This window comes from Betta splendens, chromosome 2 (genome assembly GCF_900634795.4).
Source record: "Betta splendens chromosome 2, fBetSpl5.4, whole genome shotgun sequence".
NCBI classification, from domain to species: Eukaryota; Metazoa; Chordata; class Actinopteri; order Anabantiformes; family Osphronemidae; genus Betta; species Betta splendens.
In genome coordinates this window covers 19,400,521-19,419,578 of record NC_040882.2, presented here as the reverse complement: position 1 = coordinate 19,419,578, position 19,058 = coordinate 19,400,521, and the positions used below count along the sequence as shown (strand labels likewise).

At 40.9% G+C, this 19,058-nt stretch overlaps 3 protein-coding genes across 12 annotated transcripts; 1 reads left to right on the top strand and 2 right to left on the bottom strand.

Annotated features, from left to right (window-relative positions):
• Positions 1 to 966: 966 nt before the first annotated feature.
• LOC114845021 (heterogeneous nuclear ribonucleoprotein C) lies at positions 967 to 8,618 on the bottom strand. Of its 8 annotated transcripts, none has more exons than XM_029132802.2 (10): positions 8,497 to 8,618; positions 7,005 to 7,037; positions 4,613 to 4,690; positions 3,657 to 3,928; positions 2,908 to 2,980; positions 2,736 to 2,783; positions 2,366 to 2,523; positions 2,166 to 2,279; positions 1,838 to 1,983; positions 967 to 1,678 (listed from the first exon to the last, which is right to left on the bottom strand). In XM_029132802.2, the coding sequence occupies exons 3-10, from the start codon at positions 4,615 to 4,617 to the stop codon at positions 1,580 to 1,582; spliced, it is 915 nt and encodes a 304-aa protein (XP_028988635.1). In that variant the 5' UTR covers positions 4,618 to 4,690; positions 7,005 to 7,037; positions 8,497 to 8,618; the 3' UTR covers positions 967 to 1,579. The 8 variants fall into 8 exon arrangements, with proteins under 8 accessions (XP_028988635.1, XP_028988627.1, XP_028988609.1 ...); XM_029132794.2 differs by having other exon boundaries at positions 4,613 to 4,661; XM_029132776.3 differs by lacking the exon at positions 8,497 to 8,618 and adding an exon at positions 5,254 to 5,512 and having other exon boundaries at positions 4,613 to 4,661; positions 7,005 to 7,130.
• si:ch211-63p21.2 (FH1/FH2 domain-containing protein 1) lies at positions 7,166 to 16,242 on the bottom strand. 2 transcript variants are annotated; one of them, XM_055506329.1, is made up of 9 exons: positions 16,111 to 16,242; positions 11,308 to 11,448; positions 11,007 to 11,189; positions 10,780 to 10,899; positions 10,525 to 10,686; positions 10,035 to 10,285; positions 9,684 to 9,906; positions 9,471 to 9,588; positions 7,166 to 9,396 (listed from the first exon to the last, which is right to left on the bottom strand). In XM_055506329.1, exons 2-9 carry the CDS (start codon positions 11,419 to 11,421, stop codon positions 9,368 to 9,370), a joined length of 1,200 nt encoding a protein of 399 aa, XP_055362304.1. In that variant the 5' UTR covers positions 11,422 to 11,448; positions 16,111 to 16,242; the 3' UTR covers positions 7,166 to 9,367. The 2 variants fall into 2 exon arrangements, with proteins under 2 accessions (XP_055362304.1, XP_028988579.1); XM_029132746.2 differs by lacking the exon at positions 16,111 to 16,242 and adding an exon at positions 11,609 to 14,261.
• Positions 14,448 to 18,749, top strand: si:ch211-63p21.1 (uncharacterized). 2 transcript variants are annotated; one of them, XM_029142613.3, is made up of 7 exons: positions 14,448 to 14,651; positions 15,422 to 15,537; positions 15,934 to 16,023; positions 16,201 to 16,275; positions 16,996 to 17,066; positions 17,149 to 17,320; positions 17,442 to 18,749. In XM_029142613.3, exons 2-7 carry the CDS (start codon positions 15,469 to 15,471, stop codon positions 17,640 to 17,642), a joined length of 678 nt encoding a protein of 225 aa, XP_028998446.1. In that variant the 5' UTR covers positions 14,448 to 14,651; positions 15,422 to 15,468; the 3' UTR covers positions 17,643 to 18,749. The 2 variants fall into 2 exon arrangements, with proteins under 2 accessions (XP_028998446.1, XP_028998445.1); XM_029142612.3 differs by having other exon boundaries at positions 14,449 to 14,651; positions 15,422 to 16,023.
• The last annotated feature ends 309 nt before the right edge of the window (positions 18,750 to 19,058 follow it).

Genomic DNA, 19,058 nt, shown 5'->3' with positions numbered 1-19,058 from the left:
TTCATCCCTCCCAAGAAGACACCGCTCGTCCTGTCATCTCTCTCCATCTGTCACTTTCTCCTCCATCTGTCTCCTGTCTTCTGTAGCCGGTTCATCCATCCATTCACCGCACTCAGCTTATCTGCCTCCCTATGTCTCTCTGTTGTCCTTTTAATCAAAGTTCACCCTGAAAACTCCGTATTGATTAGAGCCCTTCTTCCTCATGATTTCCATTTTATTCCTGCTGACTCTCCGTACTAGCAATCATTACTGAGCTCCAAGGCCTCTGCAGACTCCCAGCAGGTTAAAATATATGAATAAAGCAGCCGAATATAGATGGAGTTTAGTGATTAGTGGACAAACAAGCTTGTGTGCTTCAAGCAGAGTTATTTCAATTTTTCCTTTGCATGTGTAGCTAAAAGTCAGAATCCAAATGTTTTAAATTTTCAATGTAAGAAAAAAGCTTTGACTAGAACTAAGAAGTATCTTAAAGGGCCAGTACAGCTCAGCCAAACAGATATCCTTGAATATTTCTACATTAGCTGTAACATCATCAGCTATTAGTCCAGTAATACATGCATAAATCTGCTTAAATGCCCCTCAGTGAAGACACTTTTAATCCACAAACTTTACTAAACGATGTGATTCTCTTTCATCAACTATTAACTGATGCATTGATACTGTAGTGTACATGTTCCAATAATGGTTTTCATAATGCAACATTTTGGCAAATTTGATTTGCACAAAGAGATAAATATTTCATTACATTAAAAAGCTACTATACAGTACTTGCATGAGGCAGATTTAAAGATGTTTAGCTACACATGTCTACACAACAAGGTAATAAAATGTTGCGTGTCAAACCCAGTCTAAACCTGTGTGCATCTTTGCAAACTAAAACCGCCTCCCACAGCTTAATTGTGTAGGACCACACCTCCTATAAATCCTCACCTTGGTGTCACACAAAATACCCACAAAACCTCCATGTGGGTTTTAACAACATGGAAAAACGTGTTTATTCACTTTCACCAGTGCAGTTAAATGAAATGAGCATCAACAGAAGGAGCCAAACAAGAACCGACACTGCCGTACACGAGTCAAGGTTAACGAGGATTGTAACACAACAAACAAAACTATTTTGAGAACAACATAAATTGAAGTGAAGCATTGGAGCAGGACGACGAGAGATTTTGTACACACTTGCCATGAAAAAGAATGTGAAAATGTTTTCTAAACAAAAAAGGTCCCTGTGGGTATGTTAGGTTTGCAGGTATTATGACACACTGCCACCTGCTGGTTAGGAGGCGACTGTACGGCACCTGTATCATGATCATACTTAAAATTGTATACAAATTTAAATCTGGGACATTGCAGCATAAATCGTATTTCTTGGATATTAAAGCAAATAAAAAACACAAATTTAAAAATTGACTATTAGATACAGAACCTAAAGTATAATATAATGGTAGCAATATATAATACAGTTAATATAAACCCATTCAGTCAAATCTGCAGATACAAGCACATTACTATATACAATGTAGTGATAACATTATACACAATTGGTGTTTGTGTATGTGTGCACGTGTGTGTGTAGTTTTTAGGCCTCATCTCCATTGGCGCTATCACCGTCATCCTCTCCTTCCTCCTGTTCACCTTCCTTCTCCTCATCCTCCTCCTTCCTCCTTCTACCTTTAATCTGCACAGAAGTAAAAGGAAACATGTTAATTTATTATAACACATGATTTACTGCACTGTTAAATTAATTCTGAACATTTTTATATCGTCAATTAATAACCTTCAAAAAAATTACCAACAACTTACAGTAGCTTTCACTCCGTTCCCCTTCTTCTCTCACCTCGTCCTCCAGCAGATCTCCCTCCTCTTCATAGGAGTCATTCAGCTCCTGGCTCTCCCTGTCTCGTTTCATGCTGTCCTCCTTTTTACTGGAGGTGGACGAATGGAGTGGAGACAGCTCACCCGGTTCTGGTTTGGAGCTTTTATCTGTGGTGGGATAAAGAGAAATGCAAATAGAACAATATTCAGTGTGTGCAGACAACACCCAAGCATTTGTCTTATTAAAAACCAGTCAAGGTGAACTCAAAGGTTTAAAAAATTGACTTAATAGTTATGCTGATTAGTATTTTGATATCAGTGATATCTCCCTGAACTAAAATAAGGCTCACCTGACTTCTTGCTGTGGTCCCTCTCCATGCGCTCTAAGCTGTCTAGCAGGGAATCCACCTTGTGTTTGATTTGTGTCAGCTCTCTTTTGATGGTCTGCAGGTCATCAACCCTCACTGTGGGACACAGAGGTGATGGGGACGCATTTACGTATAGAAGTCTATGGCAGTCCACATCTTAAACAGTTACGTGTATAACATACTTGTGCGGGAGGTCCTTTGGCTGCTCCTAGAGGACGAGGAGAAGGTAGTTTTGGTTCGACGGTTGCCTCCTCCACTCAGACTGACCCTTGGACGTTTTGAAGGGATGACAGCACGGGACAGAGGTGGAGGAGGCGCGCGGGACTGATAGGAGTACATCCTGACATAATTGCAGAATGACGTCAGTATATCATAAATGGTCAAACTTTGTCCGAATTTTTACTTCTTGATTTATTAAAATAGTTTAATTCGAATTATATAACAAATATAGGATGAAAACTATGATTGTGTAACATGAAAGACTTAAAGCATAAACACTGTTTAGACACTAAGTGCTAAAGATTTCTGCAGCCAGTAGAAATCACACCTTACCTGTCATAATAATCTCTTTGAAAGTCATAATCCAGATCTAAAGATGAACTGTAAACAGAGCGAGTGAGTTTATCCACACCACAAACAACAACTGTTTGACTTTATTTAAGTCAAAGAATGAACTAGAATGAATACTTGTTTTAGCATGAGCTGCGTGCACAGTTGGACTAACCTATACATGTCTCCAGCAGAGCGCTTCACTGTCTTCGATCTGTGGGGTTTGGGCTCGCCTGCCAGGTTGATATCTGAGTGTGGAAAAAGAGTGAGTTAAAAGAAGAGAAAAGAACATAGTGCCAGCAGAAAGTGTGATTTTTTTTTAATTAACACGTTTTTGACTTCTTCACCTCGATCTGACGGTTTGTTATTTTAGACTCATGCAGGTTTTGCACCTAACAGATGCCTCATATGAACACTTACTAACATTTATAACTGGCTTGCATCAACAAACAATCTGAAAATTCTGATGAGAAGCACATGGAATGGGATCTTAGCACAAACACCAATAAGTCATTGAGTCCCTGGTGTTAGCACTAGAGGGCAGCAAAGAGCTTAGCTGGTGTAAATAAAGAAAGCTGAAAGGTTTAAATTTTAAAACTGTAAACTGTACACAAACAGATGTGTGTACATTGAAAATAAAATTTGACTTATAATCCATCAACATATTCATCCTGTTTGTAATATTTCCTTTTCTTCTCACCAGTGCATTCTGGGATACGCTGCTGTGACCTTGAAGAGAAAGGTGTTAGGAGAAAATAAACTCTTGCCTGTAGCTTCATTTTAAGACACATCGTAAGGCCTGATTTAATGTGAAGTGTGCAATCATCAATTAGTGGTTGTTGCCATGTGTCATCTTGCTATTCACAGAAAGGGGATGTGATTGTAATTTTAGGGTTGACATTGCCCACCACCCCTGTACCTCACCTAAAACCTGTCCCACTATCATTCGGCCATCCTCGCCTGCCACGGCGGCCCTGGCGTTCCTTTCATTGGAGTACTGAACAAAGGCGTAGCCCTTGTGGACAGAGCAGCCGACGACCTTGCCGTACTTGGAGAAAATTGCCTCCACGTCGGCCTTGGTGACCAGCAGAGTGTTTAGGTTGCCAATAAAGACGCGGGAATTGAGGGACCGGGGGTCAGTCTTGTTGGTCACGTTGCTGCTGGACATCAGGCTGGAGGTGGAGGACGATGACCAACTAACAAAAAAGAGGAGGAGCCAGGTGGAGATGGACAGAAAAAAAAGACAGACCAAAATAAGATAGCCAGCACATTATATTGTGGTATCTATGAAACACTAGAATATCTCCACATGTCCACATGTGATCAAAGTCAACCTGAACAGAAGATAATAATAATAATAATAATAATAATAATAATAATAATAATAATAATAATAATAATAATAATAATAATAATAATAATAATAATAATAATAATAATAATAAAAGCAGAAAGTAATAGATCTGGAAAATGGTGAAAGTATTTATGTTTTTAATTAGAAATGTGTTAGGTTCATTTACATCATTACAAAAAAGAAATTAAAGCCTTAAAATTTTCCTTATAATAAGGAGAAGCTGGACCTGAAAGATGTTTGGTATTTTTGACTTACATGTGATTTACACTTTTAACAAATATACTAACTTTAGCATCAACTACAGGTGGCAGCAGATTTCATACACTTCAACTGCTAACACAAAAACCACTTAGTCTCGCAGTGCAACATTATTCCTTACATTATCTAAATGTTTTTGTATTTGTGCAGTTTTTAATATTTAAAAAAGTACTATTATCTCTGGTTTAAAAACATACAAATAACTAGTTTTTTTTCTTGAAAACAATATTTAATGGTTTGATCGGGACCTGAAGCAGCCAGCACTCACTCCATTGTGTCTGTGCTCGGTTGGTGGAGGTCTGCCTGCCTGTCTGAGTCTGTTGGAGAGAAGAAGGCCGTCGAGGAACTATAAGAGATGGAGTCAGTAACTGTGGGAGACATCTACTGCAACTCCATACGTTTCATTTATCTTAAAACGTAAGGAGGGGTCATTCAGGAGAGGGTCGATCAAATGTTTAAAAAACAGAGGCAGCCATAAAAAAAACCTGTGGGATAAACGGTTGTTATGACAAAAATGCATTTAGAGAGTCTAATATTTCTATAAACATAGGAAAATGTTTTAATAGTAACAGCACTTGAATGACGCGTATAATGGTCAATTTTGTTCCAGCGGTGAATCCTATTATTGCTTAGTAAATACCACGAAGCTTGTGTTAATATTCTTTGTCTGCTGTATGATGATGAACTCTCTCACTCCTTAGGTGTTTTATAGTCAATAGAATAGTGGAAAAAACTCTTTGGGATGTTGATCCTCTGGAGCAGGTGTCATAGTACAGTGTTTGTTATTTTGTCCACCCCATACAGATAAATGCATTATTTCCTTTTCAATTTGTTAGTTGTTTTTTCAATCTTAAAAGAGACGCTCCCTCTATAATGAACCACTTCAGCAGTTATGAAGCCATATCTCACCTGCCAAGACACAACACTGCTGCAGGCTGGGATATGCTGTAACCCCGCAGCAGCTGCTCCCTCTCCGGCCAGCAGCCACCAGCATGGGGATTACATGGTGTACCGCTGTCTGGCCAAAACGCAAAGCTCTGCTCTGCTCTGCTCTGAGATTCAGCTGAGAGGTTTCTATTGCTTGGCAAACTGACAGTGTGTCTGCAACGCCAGATGGTGGGGGTGGGGAGGACAACGCCGCTCTGGAAATGTTTCAAATTCTTTATGGCTTGTTGGGGAACAAGGGGGAACATCCAGAGTTTAGGCACATGGACACTGTTGCAAATTACAAGATTATTTTATATACAAATACTGTCAAAAAATTCACACAGGCTGGACAAAATAGCAGAAACACATACATTCGTATACATTATCTAGAGTTTGTTTATTAATTTCATCATTAAAGCTTTAATGTGTATATATGATATCCTGCCAGACTACAGCTAGTGATTACTATCTACTTCTGCACACTTGTAATCCTGTTGTGCTAATAGAACTTGTCTACATGTTACATACTGTCCACTCTCTTGTACTGTTCGCCACACTGCAATGAATTATCAGCATCCGTGTGTAAAAAAAGCTTGAAAATCTGCAGTAAACTCTGCTTTAACAACCAGCAATGGCTGCCACCATGTTCATTAATGTGTAAATAAGGCTGGATGGCTTATCAGGCTCAAACAGAGGCTCATCATCTCAACAGGTAGAAAATTACGGTAGTGTTTCTCCCTAGGGATATTTATAATATAGAATTACATATAAACATTTTTTTTTTGGTTCTGTTTTTTTAGTAGGAGCCTCATGCTTCATCATGTTCATTTATGGCAGTTCTCCTATTCTGTGCCTCATCTGGGCTTTATTGTGTGAGGGCCTGGATTTCTTCAAAGCTTTAGTTTTAGTTCAGCATTTTGAGGGTACAGTCATGTCAGTGAGGTGTGGCTTAATGTTTGTGCTTCAACTGTGGAAGATGCTGCAAATGCAGCTCTTGGGACTCATGCTCGGAAACAGGCTGAACAGCTGTTCAGTAAATGCAAATGTACAGCTTTTGTGAGTGGTAATAATAAACAGTAAGTTGGGTAAAAGAATATAATCTTTAAAATGTTTGAGATCTTAAAAAAAGCTCAATAAAAGCAGACAATAAAAACATGGTAGTTATTGATCTGTTGAAAGTGATATTTTTAAATTACAGATACTGTATTAGTGGTCAATGAATCGGTTAGTGTTAATGTTATTAATGTAGCAAGCCAATTTAATGGCTCCACAGTTGGGGTGTAAGCGTAAATACTGCTTTTTGTGTATGTTTGGCTCATGGACCAGATTCCATTCTATGAAAAAGCATGCACACTCAAAAAGGAAAGGAAAAGGCTAAATATAAAAAGGAAATAGCAAAGGCAGCAAAAAACGGGATACATTGCTTTTGCTGGTCCTTAATTTAAGGACTCGCCACAAGAGGGAGTTAAGGGAGTGTTATTTGACAATGAGATAAAATTGACCACTCATACTTCATATCCATGAATTGGGAACAAGTGGGAGGCTCATTTAAAACACCAGTAGCATAGTAAAAATAATGATTTTTCTACTAAACCAATAAATAAACACTACATGCTACTTGTCCTAGGAGGGGGAAGGGGGTTAATTTACAGAGGATTAAAACAAAAGTGAAATATAAAAAAAAGATGCAAAAATTGAATTAAAAAAACAAAAAAAGGTTGAGACCAACTTACGATTTGCCGCTGATCAAAAAAGTGGCTTCAAAACTAAACAGGGGGAAAAGAAAAATGCAACATTAGAAAGGAAAGTATCCAAAAATAGAAATAAAACTGAAAAACTAAAATGTTTTAGAGCAGACGAGGAACTGATAGCACAAGAAGAAAAAAAAAGAAACTAAACAACTTGCCAACTTTATTATTACCTCACACTTTAACTTGATGACTGCTAAAGGAAGTACAAATCAAGCCTTATGTTGTTAGTCACCCAAGGTACAACTCAAACTGTGATCACTTATTTACCAATCAATAAATTGGTGAAACTGAGGATTATGAACAAACGATCTGCGATGCATTATTGTTTAATAAACAGGTAATGGCTGGTTTTCATACTGTTCTGATGGTGACCAATTTACTTTACATGCAACAAACATTACTAGAATTTCCACATTGGGGAATAAAGTCATATCCCATCAATTTAAACCAGAATTTCAAAGGGTCAATCAAAAATGAGCATGGGGCTCTTCCTGCCTGGTTTTGAGTCAACAACAATAAGGAAGTGAAGTCGAAGGTCACTGGATTGCTGGACTGACTGCTAAACATGTATTTGATTTCACACCTCTAATAATGATTAAACTAACGTCAGTAAACATGTTAGGCATTGAGAGAATAACCAGCCTGCGGACAGATCTAAACATATACTACAAATTAATAGTTTCTTACAAATACAGAGCAAACAGAGCAATGCAGAGGTCTGGGCCTGGATATGCTTCACTGCAGCTCAATATATGGGCCTTCATCAGAATTACCTGCCATATGCTAATAAAATTGGTTTTAACCAACAGACTTATTTAACAAATGCACATATTATGTTGCACCAATGCTGCAGAAATCTCCAACGCCATTACTGACAAATAGAATATAGGTAGTGTTAATGTTTTTTTAAACGCATCCATCCCCATGGAAAAACATCTTGCCTGAAAAATGACAGTATTCCTGTGAGATTGCCTTTAGGAGATCAACTGTCTGAGCAAAATAACCAAGAAAAACGTGTTATCAGTCAAAGTCAGTAACTGCAAATCTTTTTAAATGTGGGTGCAGAACAACGTATGAGAATAAAAAAAGACCTTTCAAAAGCACATTTCCAGAAAAAGAAAGACACGTTTTGACCACAGTCCAGAAAAGACTGGAACCATCTTGCATATTTTGTCCTCGAAAATATAACCACAACCAAATAAACAATAGGGTCAGACAGCAGCCCTGAAAATGGAGGTGTTCAATTGTATTATTCGAAAAATAAACGCAAAAATCTTGTTGGGAAAGCTACTAAAAACTAGTTTCTGCGCAGGTGATACTGCCATGACAAAATGTACGCCACTAAAACCAACACAGTCTGAGCAATACCAGCCTAGAAAAATGCATTAAAAATAAAAACAAAAAGTCCCAAACACGGTTAAAAGTCACGAAAAAATTAAAAATAGGGAAAAATCTCTCGGTTAAAAATACTCACCAGGAGCTTAATACTAAAAATTAGTAAAAGAGCTGTTCTAACGTGAGTAGGTAAAGGTCCGCTTACGGCTCTGCAGGCTGTTTGTATCACCTTCAAACCAGTGGACACGAAATGGCGTCGACTTGTACGCCGACCAACGGGGACACGCCCACCGCCGCATTACAGGTTATGATTGGATATGCTAAACCCACCTCTGTCTATATTGTCTTCACGGATTGGCTGTTGCACTGGTCACTTATGCTGTTGCATGACGAGTCACTTACGCTGAACTGGGCACAGATTTATTAAATTCTCACTAAGTTAAAACAAATAAATAGCAGCGACACTTAGAGATCGAGACAAACTCGTTCCCTTTACACATTGTTTCGCTTGCATTAAAAAGCCTTTATTAATAACAATGGACACACGCAAGCGAGGCGTCCGTGACGCGCGTGCTGAGGTGCGGGTGGGCCAAAGAACAGTACAAACAGAAAAATATTCGAACGTTGTCCCTAGTTGCCAAGTTACACATTAACTTGCAGTATGGCGTCATATACCCTGATAATAACAATAAATAAACCAATGCAACAGTCCAGAATAGAGTTCTGAAGAAAACAGACATGTTTAAAAAGCATTTTTATTTTATCATATTTTAGGATTGTATTTATTTATATTTTAATTCTTAATACTGTATTACTCTTTGATTGAGTTGATTGATTTCTGTACTTTTACCACACCAGAATTTCAAATCATTTTTTATTTTACATTTTACATGTTTTGCATTCGAGGCATATGCCAGTGTAACATATAACAACCACACATACAGCACCTTTTTTTAACAAACGTTTTACATCTAACACTAGTGACTCACAGATTGTGAAGAAAAGCAGAATCACCACTTCAATTTCAGTGAGAATGTACCTAAGATGCAAAACAAACACGGGTTAGTTTACCATGTGGAGAGTGTAATAATGGTTGACTGTCTTACTAAGTACCTTGGATCTCTGCAGCCCTCCTGCGGTGTCGAGGCAGAGTAGAATCAAGCCTCCAGGTGGATTCTGGTGTTTTCAGCACCTCCTCAAGTTTACACTGCTCCTCACTTTTCTCACTCCCCTGTTGAATAGGCACATAATGAATTAACACCTGTGAGTAACAGGAAACACGTTTCATAACTTGTCAAGGCTCTGTACATTCATACAAATATCAACCTGTGCTGGGGTTTGCTGACGTTTCGTCCTGATGGTGGGAGTGTTGGTACCCAGTCTTTCTGGTCCAGTTTTCTGTCGCTCCCTCTCTCGCTGTAGGAGAATCGCTTGTTGTATGGTCCTGTACTCCAGGGAAAAGTTACTGATGGTTTTACAGAAGTCCTCTGCTTTGGTGTCTCTAACCATAGTTCGGGAGTAGCCTAGAAATAAGAGGAATGAATGGAACCTAGAGAAACAACAATGTAGATGAAAATGAAATGTTTTGACTTCTAACTCAACTCAACGCCACTTATGACATAGAGAGATATACAATTTAATGTGACTTTATTTTGATTGTATAAAATGACTAGATACCTGTTCATGACTCGGCGGTGGACCGCTCTAAGCACCTTCAGCCTCTCTTCGCATTCTTTGAGAATCTTCGGCAGTTTATGACGCAGTGAACCCTCTGGAGCCAGTGCCTCATCTCCACCTCCTCTCCTTTTCTCAACCTTTCCTACTTTTCTTTTTTCCTCACTCTTGTCTAGTACTTTCAGCTGCTCCCATGATGCTTTGCACAGGCACTCTAGCTGAGAAAGGCTGGACTGGACCAGGGAGTAGTTGCACTGTGATGATTAGAATTACATCTTAAAATCCTGTACTCATATGAACATTGATTGCATTGATTTAATTCAGGATTAATCATAAGACTTTGATTACTAGTTCATACTAACATTATACAGCTTATTCTTCACAGTGTGATAGAATCTACATATTATGTAGTATTTCAGCCATTTTGTTATATTGAAATAATCCTCCCTCAGACTCTAATACACCCCCACCTTTAAAACATGCACATACACACCTTGCCAGCTTTAGTAACAGCTGTGATGTCAGAGTAGAGGTCAGAGCATTGTGGGTAAAGCTGCAGCAGAAGCACACACACATGGTGGAGCAGGGGTTGGCGGGAGTGAGTATCCCTCACCTGGGACAGCTTTCCCAGATAACTCAACTCAAAACCACGAGCCTTAGTGTAGCAAAATATGAAAAAAATTATATGCACCAAAAATCAAAACAGTATTAAAATGAATATGATATAGCTTGAGATCAGTGTACCCACCTTACAGCCATTGAGAAAGTTCCCAATCGCTAGCACTGTTGCTAGAATGCACCTAAAGGTCTGGCTGGCTGCGAGCTGCTCCATGGCTAACTTCAGATGAAACAGAGGCTCGGCTATTTCCTGTCAAAGAGAAGCACATATTTATTCATTCAAACAACGTGAGCAATCGAAACTCTGGGAAGAGGCTTGAGTGTTAAGCACCTTCCACACCATTCCACTTTTACTACCTGCTCTAAAGAGTCATAATCCAGAACAAAGCTCCATAGCTGGAGCCTGCACTGCAGATGAGGAATTTCCCCCAGAGTGAGCAGGCAAAGCTCGGCCTGGGCCAGAGGAGCGTGGGGGTTCTGGGTCTGAGCCTCCTTGATCAGGCAAAGCTCTTCCTCTGTTGGGATCAACGCCTGAAGCCGCTGTTGTAGGAAGAAGGTGAGATCAACTGAAATAGGAGTATCAGTAAAATTCCTGTCCAACAAAATAGCTGCCTAAATGTTGAGGCTTATATTCTGGAGGACATATGCTCTACTGCACCTGGACATCCTCTCTGTCCAGCACACCTTTGTCCATGCTGTAGATGGCAGGAGGCAGGAGGCGGGGAGGGGGCAGGCTACTAAGTGCGATGGTGATAATGTTACTACGTTTCATCCCCAACACTGACACTGAAGGCTGCTTCTGCAGAGGTAAAAAGAAGCAGATGAGATATTTGAACCAACAATCAACCACCCTTGAGCAAGGACTAGAAGAGGAAAAGGGCTCTGACTTATTTTAAAATGACCTAATCTAAAAACATGGCAAAGCTTACGAAAGCACATGTTAGGTTCCTCCATCTTACCTGCCGTCCTGAAGCCACATTTAAGCAGGTGCTATTGCTCTTTGATTCAAAAAGGTAGCTAAGGTGGTTTGTATCCAAATTCACTGGCTCAAGACTGGCCCAAATAGTCTGAGTCCCAAAGCGTGTCTTCCTGGGAAGTGGAGCCAAGGTCTGCATTTCCCGCCAATGAAGCTTCAAAGTGCGACATTTAATGGTTGTATCTTTGGTGGAAGTCAAGGGCAAAGCTGGTGCAATAGGAGGAGGAGGAGGAGGAAGAGGAGGGGGTGTCGGAGGGACCGGGAGACTTGAGGGCTCATTAGTAGAAATGGTTCCCTCATCCTCTATACTGTCTTTCTCATCCCAGAGGTCCGAGAAGTCCAAGGTGTTGAGGCAAAGATGTGCAGCTGGTTTCAGAAAAGATCCCCAAGATTGGTCAAAATCCCAGGTCAGGGGGTTTTCTTTAGTTTGATCAGTTTCCTTCATTGGATCTTTAAAACAGTCTGATGTCAAATAACATTTCTTGTCTAATTATGTCCTAAGCACTGCTGGATTAAAAGCACGTCCTTGTTAAACTCCTTATCCTCCACAGAAAAACAAAATTCAAATCCTTCCTTCGCTCTTCTTCTCCTCACTGTGCAGTCAGCAACCACCTCACAGACTCTATATCCTTCTGAATGTCTGTGGATGCTCTGCTTCACTTGACGACCACAAACGTGCATAACTCACACAACCAAATCACAATCTTCTCTAGCCACCTCTGGGTGTTCTCACTGCACTGTAACCGGCAATTGCCTTAGGTGCAGTGTTTGTCCCTCAAGTCTAAAAATGACAAGCTGTGTTAGATCCAAAAGCTGACTGCTGCCTTGCTTGTGCTCCAGAGACTCATAAGCTCAGCAAAAGAGTATGAGATTTAAAGGGTTGTGTTTAGTCCCGCGCCCAAACCTGACAAGAAAATCCAAGGAAAGCTTTGTTGCAGAACTTCCAGAATATCCATGTGACGCGCATCCCCCCAGCTGTCATCTAAAGCTCCCTCTGTTTCTCTTTTTAAATGGGAGTTAAGAGAGAGACGTGAATTGGTCCGTTGGTGCATCAGCCTTGGTTTATTTGAGTTGCACCCTTTTCCTCAATTTCCTTATCGAGCTTGAATCTTTTGTTTGTATACACAAGCCTCTGAAGATCTGTGACTTCCTTCTACTTCTGCCTCCCCCTCTTACAAATCACATGAAAGACCAGGATTGACCAGATTTTGCCTTTTTACCACTTTATTTTATAAGATTTTACTGTGAGTACTAACTACCTGCTTCAGTCATCAAACGTGTGTAAATCAGACAAGACGAACAAATGACAATGCACGCAATGCCCCAAAATGTTGTTCTGCAGCACAGAGAGCGGACAATCATGGAGAACAATATCTTAGAAGGAAGAAATATTCTTAAATAAAACACAAGGCTAATGCACAAACATTGGGTGAGACACATTTGAATAAAAAATACTTTGATTAATGTTATGTAATGCATAGGGGCTGCAAGGTTGGGTCATTTGCATGGTCGACGTTCGGCCATAATGAGAATCCCTCCCTTGGTCATTAGGTCTCCACTAATTACACTTTATCTCCCTAAGTGGCTGTGCTGTCTGGCAGCAGCAGCATGGCCTCATGGGACATTTAGCCCCAAATCAGCTAATGTTAGGCTGTTTTTAAACCTTTATTCAACAATTTGTTTTTCTAGCCAGCTGCATAGACAACTTAGAGGGTCTTTTTGAGCAAATCAGTTCCTAATAATTCTACCTAGATGTGCTGAAACAGACTTCCAAGTTTTTAAATGCTACTGTAAGACGATTTTCATGGATATGTCACACTTTATTACTGTATTATTATTATACTTTATTTAGGGAACACAACTTCAGATGTGCTTTTTGCAATAATGCAATGCTGTTACTGTTATAGATTTCTCATGGGAACAAACATTTCTGGGTAACTTCCGCTGAGTTTCCCTTTGTGTGTCTATGTTGATGCAGTTTGTTTAGATTTGTGTGTTGCTTTTCATCTGTTTTTCTTTGTGTTTGTGTTGACCAAAATGCTCAGAATGGCTATGATGCTGGCAAAGTTGTGCGTAATCATAGAATATGAAAGGCTGAATAATGTGAAGGCCAGACAGTGATGATGTTTCTCATAGGACTTCATTACTATTTAAGCTACTGAAAGTTGGATCAGAAAAATTACTTCTAAGAATGATGATTTGGATTTATTACATATATTCAGAGCTTGTAAATTTGAGGCTAAAAATCTTAAATATAATTTAAACTTCTGAATGTGTACTGTTCCTTAAAACAGTTAAACATCTAATTTTCCTGAAGGACAATTGCATACCAGTGTACCACAGTGTTAACACCTCATAGTCAGTGGCAGTCGTGACGGGCAATGGTATGTACATAGACTCCTGCCTTTGGGCCTGAAGATTGTTGGCTTCATAAAACCACCTTCATGATCACGATGACGATCATAATCCAGAGTGCGGTTCCACACAGAGGTGAAATAAAACAGGACACTTTTAGGTCTAACGGTTCAGACTTAACTGCGTACGACCTAACTGCTTTCAGCAAATATTGTTTTCTAACATATTTGAATAAACGGTGATATATTATCATAGATTTAAGTAATCTACCTGTCAATCTCTAGATTCATGCATTATTATTATTTTACTGATGTGATCCTGAACCAATCGTTCAAAATACGTTCTTTGGAGAATTACAGCACTTTCATTCCGTCTTCCTTTTATTTTGAAAGTACTTAATGGAAGTCCCTCCCGCCGCTCTCCGCGCTCCCGCGTTGTTTTGGGAACGCTCGGTATCCAGATGAGCGCGCGCTTCCCGAACTCTAATCGCTCGGGCTGACATCACGCGGAGGATTTGCTACAATGTCAAACATCCACAGGCTGCGCGAGCTCATGGCTTCCCCGCGCCACAATGAGAAGCGTCGCCGCGTGCAGCTGCTCGTCCTCTGAACGCACAGCTCCGTTCACCTTCGCTGGGTTTAATCCATGGTCCCGGACGGGATGCGTTTGAGGTGAGCTGGGCCACTCTTCTCCTTTCATCTGGGCTTTAAATCAAGACTAAGTCTAATTATTTCATGTCTATGCAGTAAATTATCCATTTAGAATATAATCAGAAATGACAAATGTCAGTGTCGACATCTTTATGTGAAAAGTTGTGGCGCTCCAGCGGTGCCTGCCAGAGGCTATTACGTAATGGGAGTGCGGAGACTGAGCAGATGTTGACGGGAGGTGATGTGATGACCAGTCTGAGAGATGAACACGCACCAAATGGGTCACTAACAGCAGCACGCTTCAAAGACCATTAAAAGAAATCCTCCACTGAGCGAAGCAGGACTATTTGTTACTGTATGAAAAACTAACCATAATATCACGAGCATCTTCCCACACATTAGTCATCTGTAAAGCATTAGTATTCAATCAGAAAATGAAAAGAGATTCTTTATTAAACCTTTTGAAAAATTTCTATTGGGACAAAAGCTGCATTTTATGAACCAATGTCAATATACTGTTTGAGAGATTAGCACAAACTGGCGTAAACTGGACAAAGTAACCTTTGGCTTCTCAGGTGAAACAACAGCCTTGATCTAAACATAGTGACCGTACAGCAGGTGTAATGATCACGATCACAGCTTCCTCTGGGTCTCAGCACAAATTTACAGTGTACTGCACCATCCAGACACGACGACACAGTGACATGACAACTGCAGACTGCAGTTCCACAGAGCACCATAAAGGCCGCTGCTGTAAAACAGCGAAAGAAACAGACGCTCTGTCCCGGCAGGTTCGAGTGAGCGCGAGAGCCAGGTCAGAGGTCAGAGGTCAGAGGTCATGCTGCGGAGGGACTCGCACTCCCACGGCCTCTTCTCCTCCGGCGAGACGTCCGACAATGACTGTGAGGTGAGGCTGCTGATTTACCGACAGCTACATATGTGATGAAGCATCGACCCAACTGCAACTGTTCACGATGTTATTTACATCTTTGACTGCATCGCATGGATTTGTCAGCGCGGAACGCACAAACCATCCTCCACTCTAAAATGCGAGTAGGTGGAACAGGTTAAAAGCCAGAAATCTCATCACTGAACCACTGACAGGGATGAAGATATGAAAGCTGTAGCGCGGGATATTTGATAAAGGATCCTCAATCTTCACGTGATGCATCCATCAAAGCTTCACTCCTTTCCTGGCTGGTACTTTGTTATGATGCTGCCGGCTAACGATAAAAGCCTCGGATGCATTAAGTCAACAGATCACGGTTGTTTTGCTGCTCTGCTCTTTGTCTCTGTGTCTCAGATGGGGGCGAGCTGTGGAGAGGTAGATGTAGTGTGTCTGTGCGAGGCCGGTCCCTGTACACTTTATTCAGAAGCACATACGCCTACGCCGGTGAGTGCTCAGGCTTCCTGCTTAAGTGTCTGTGGCCGTGGCTCAACCTGCTCACATCACAGAGCGTCTCTTCAGCTGCAATCGCACCTTTCACTTTCTGGCGACCTCTTCGTCTCTCTCATCTGCGCCTCGTGACGTTGATGTCAATCCATCAGACGAGCTTCCTTCTCCTTTCAGGGCACGCTGCTGTGCGAACACTGTGGAAGAAACAGAGTATTATTGAACAGGTACTCCGAGGGATACGGCACAGAGGTGAGCGTCGGTGTGTGTTTTTTCTATGCTGCTCTCAGAAATAAGATGCAACTGTGGTCGTTTCTCCAGCAAAAGTGAGACTAATAAAGTGTCAAACAAACTTTACAGCAATCAATAATGTGCATGAAAATCATCTTCCAACTTATAAATTAAGGTAGGAGTCTGACCTTTTAGGACGCATGTACCCAAGAATGTTAGCTTGACTGATGAGAGGCTCTGTCCCTTTTTTTACGAGTTACACAGCAGATGTTAAAACAAACAGGAAGTCCTGCTTGTTTTCAAACTATCCCAACTTGACCACTACTTATTACCTGGATCAGGTGTGTTCAGCCAATCAGAAGCTCTTAATGTCCGGGGACAGGGTTGACCACCCTTGACCTTATCCAGTCTTTATACTGGAAAATCAGGAAGAGACCACCACATTAAGAGTCTCTGACCTCATTAGTCACATGGAGAAATGATTCACGCATAAGAACAGGGGTGATAATAAAACGCAAAAGACAAGGACACTCACAAAGGCAAATGCCATTATGAAGTGTTGTTTTTAGTTAAGTGTGATGACTCACTGGTGTTTCATCCAGCACTTTCAAAATAAAAGCCCATGTGGAGGTTGTGTTAAAGGGCCTCAGTTTTTTTCATTCAAAGGAATAAGAGAGAAACAATTTCTACAGTATGTTTATCTTTTTAGCCCTACATTTGTGTGTTTTGTTGTTTCTGCAGGAAGAGTGTGTGATGTCTGACCCACAGGGCGAGAGCGATGCAGATGCTGACATAGAGGATACAGATTGCAGGTCTGACACGTACAAGTCTCTCTGCTCTTCACTGTTCCCCTGCAATAGTCTCAACATTGTGCTTTCAATGTCATCGCTTAAGACTCCAGGAGCCCGGTTCCCTCCAGCGAATCAGCTCGCGGAGACGCAAGCGTCCGCGAGTAGCTCGCCAAGACACCACTGAGAGCGAGGACGACGGCGGACGCAGCAACAGGACTCATCGCTGGAACCTGAGGCTCAGTCCTGACAGGACACACAGCAGGATCATACTGGAGGTGAAGATTGACAGCTCGAAATCTAGTCGCTGACTCATATTTTAAAGCCAGAATCTGTAGATCGGAAGGTCAGACATGTAAAGTAAGACAGCCACCTGCCTGCGTTCTGTCTGTCCTCCAGGAGAGCATATCACAGGTCCGGCCACTGGTCATTTGCCGGCCAAGCGTGAAGAGTCCAGCTGAGCAGGCCAGAGGTTCCAAACGGACGTCTCTGTGGCCGCCATCCTTCTCTCTTCCGCTCCTCCTCCTCCTCTCGCTGCCTCTCTCCCTGTCCCTCATCATCGTTATGGTTTCTTTCTTCCTACCATGGGCCAGCGCCTGAGATTATCATTCCGAAAAAGAAACCAGAGGGAAGCACAATAACAGAAGCAGCAACGTGAGGTTTTGGCTCCATTAAATCCAATACGACACAGATTGACACAGGTTAAACAAATCCTACATTCACAATGGACCCGCAGTGAAAGCAACGTGCACTCAGTGCTTTCCGCTGCCTCAGAAAACCTCACTTTCTGTCTCGCGTCCTCACCCCCTCAATTGTAAAAATAGACCTCTCTCGTCTCGTTCCACGTTCTAATGAGCGACAGGTGTGGGAAGGGTTTCAGGGCTGCGCAGGTACTTTCAATCAGGAACATAGCAGGCTCGGTGAACACAAACAATAAAAAACACGATGCTGCTGAACTATGCAATTCTCCCGCCCCTACTGTAAGAGAGCGTCTCCTGTGTCCTTGGCACTGTCGTCACCTTCTTGGCCCCTTTTCTCTCGGAGGAAAACACTTCACGAATGCAGGGACTTGCTACTGAAATAGAGCATGACCCAATTTTAAAAGCAATAGCTGAGCGATCTCATATAACTCCCATCATTTATATGACCCCCAGTACATGTGATAGTGTAATGAATGGGTTTCATGTATTATTTTACGTTTTGCAGACTGATTTTAGAAACTGATCCTTCTACTTTTTCTGCCTGCTCTTGTGTATGGTTTTAGGAAAATAAGCTGACCTCAGACAAAAAATAGCTTTACTGATACTTATTAATGTTTAAACTAACTATTTCACAGGTGAAACACTGATATCATGTTTAAAAATACTTATGTTACTATGTCTGTGTTTATGAATTACAATTTAGATGGAAGTTGAGCTTGACAATCAGTCATGCTATTTATTTCTAAATAAAGTTACTGGAATAAAGCCGTCTCCCATGGCTTCACTGTACTGTATATTTAATGATGGGAAATTTTTATATTACTTTGAAACCACTGTTCTTTTTCACTCCACACTGACGTTTCTTGCTGTAGAGATGATTTAGTTGAATTCCTTCCTGCCTGTTGCATAGCTGGTTTTACATTTTCTTTGATCTTATTTCTTTCATGGGGCCATATAAGATCAATAAATCTAGATTGTATTTTGAGAAATAAAACCTCTCTATTTCCGAGTGTGTTTTTGTCAAGGGTTCCTTTAAACATATCAGGATGTTACACAATCATGTTATGTGGTGATGATTTGCTGGTGTTGCTTCATTTTGCTACAATCCTAACACACACTCACTGGTATCGTCAACAAAGCCAAGCCAAAGCAATGCAACGTGCATACAGGATACAGAGTTAAAAAATGACTGAACAAGAATGTGGTATAGACAATCGTTACATGAAACAAATGGACCATGAGACAGCATAACTCAACATGTAAGCTAGCATGTAACACATGGGAAACAAACTGACAAGGAATGAGTAAAAACGTT

Bases quoted from the DNA above. Each gene is read 5' to 3' on its own strand.
- LOC114845021 (XM_029132758.3), bottom strand. From the start codon at position 5,537: ATGTTCCCCCTTGTTCCCCAACAAGCCATAAAGAATTTGAAACATTTC. The intron at 4,691-5,253 runs GTGAGATATGGC...CATCTCTTATAG, and splicing joins GCAGTGTTGTGTCTTGGCAG to TTCCTCGACGGCCTTCTTCT. The intron at 1,679-1,837 runs GTGAGAGAAGAA...ACTTCTGTGCAG, and splicing joins GAGATCTGCTGGAGGACGAG to ATTAAAGGTAGAAGGAGGAA.
- si:ch211-63p21.1 (XM_029142612.3), top strand. From the start codon at position 15,796: ATGCATCCATCAAAGCTTCACTCCTTTCCTGGCTGGTACTTTGTTATG. The intron at 16,024-16,200 runs GTGAGTGCTCAG...TTCTCCTTTCAG, and splicing joins AAGCACATACGCCTACGCCG to GGCACGCTGCTGTGCGAACA. The intron at 16,276-16,995 runs GTGAGCGTCGGT...TTGTTTCTGCAG, and splicing joins CCGAGGGATACGGCACAGAG to GAAGAGTGTGTGATGTCTGA.
- si:ch211-63p21.2 (XM_029132746.2), bottom strand. From the start codon at position 12,070: ATGAAGGAAACTGATCAAACTAAAGAAAACCCCCTGACCTGGGATTTT. The intron at 10,687-10,779 runs GTGGGTACACTG...TGCTACACTAAG, and splicing joins ACTTTCTCAATGGCTGTAAG to GCTCGTGGTTTTGAGTTGAG. The intron at 9,589-9,683 runs GTTGATATTTGT...CCTATTCAACAG, and splicing joins GTCAGCAAACCCCAGCACAG to GGGAGTGAGAAAAGTGAGGA.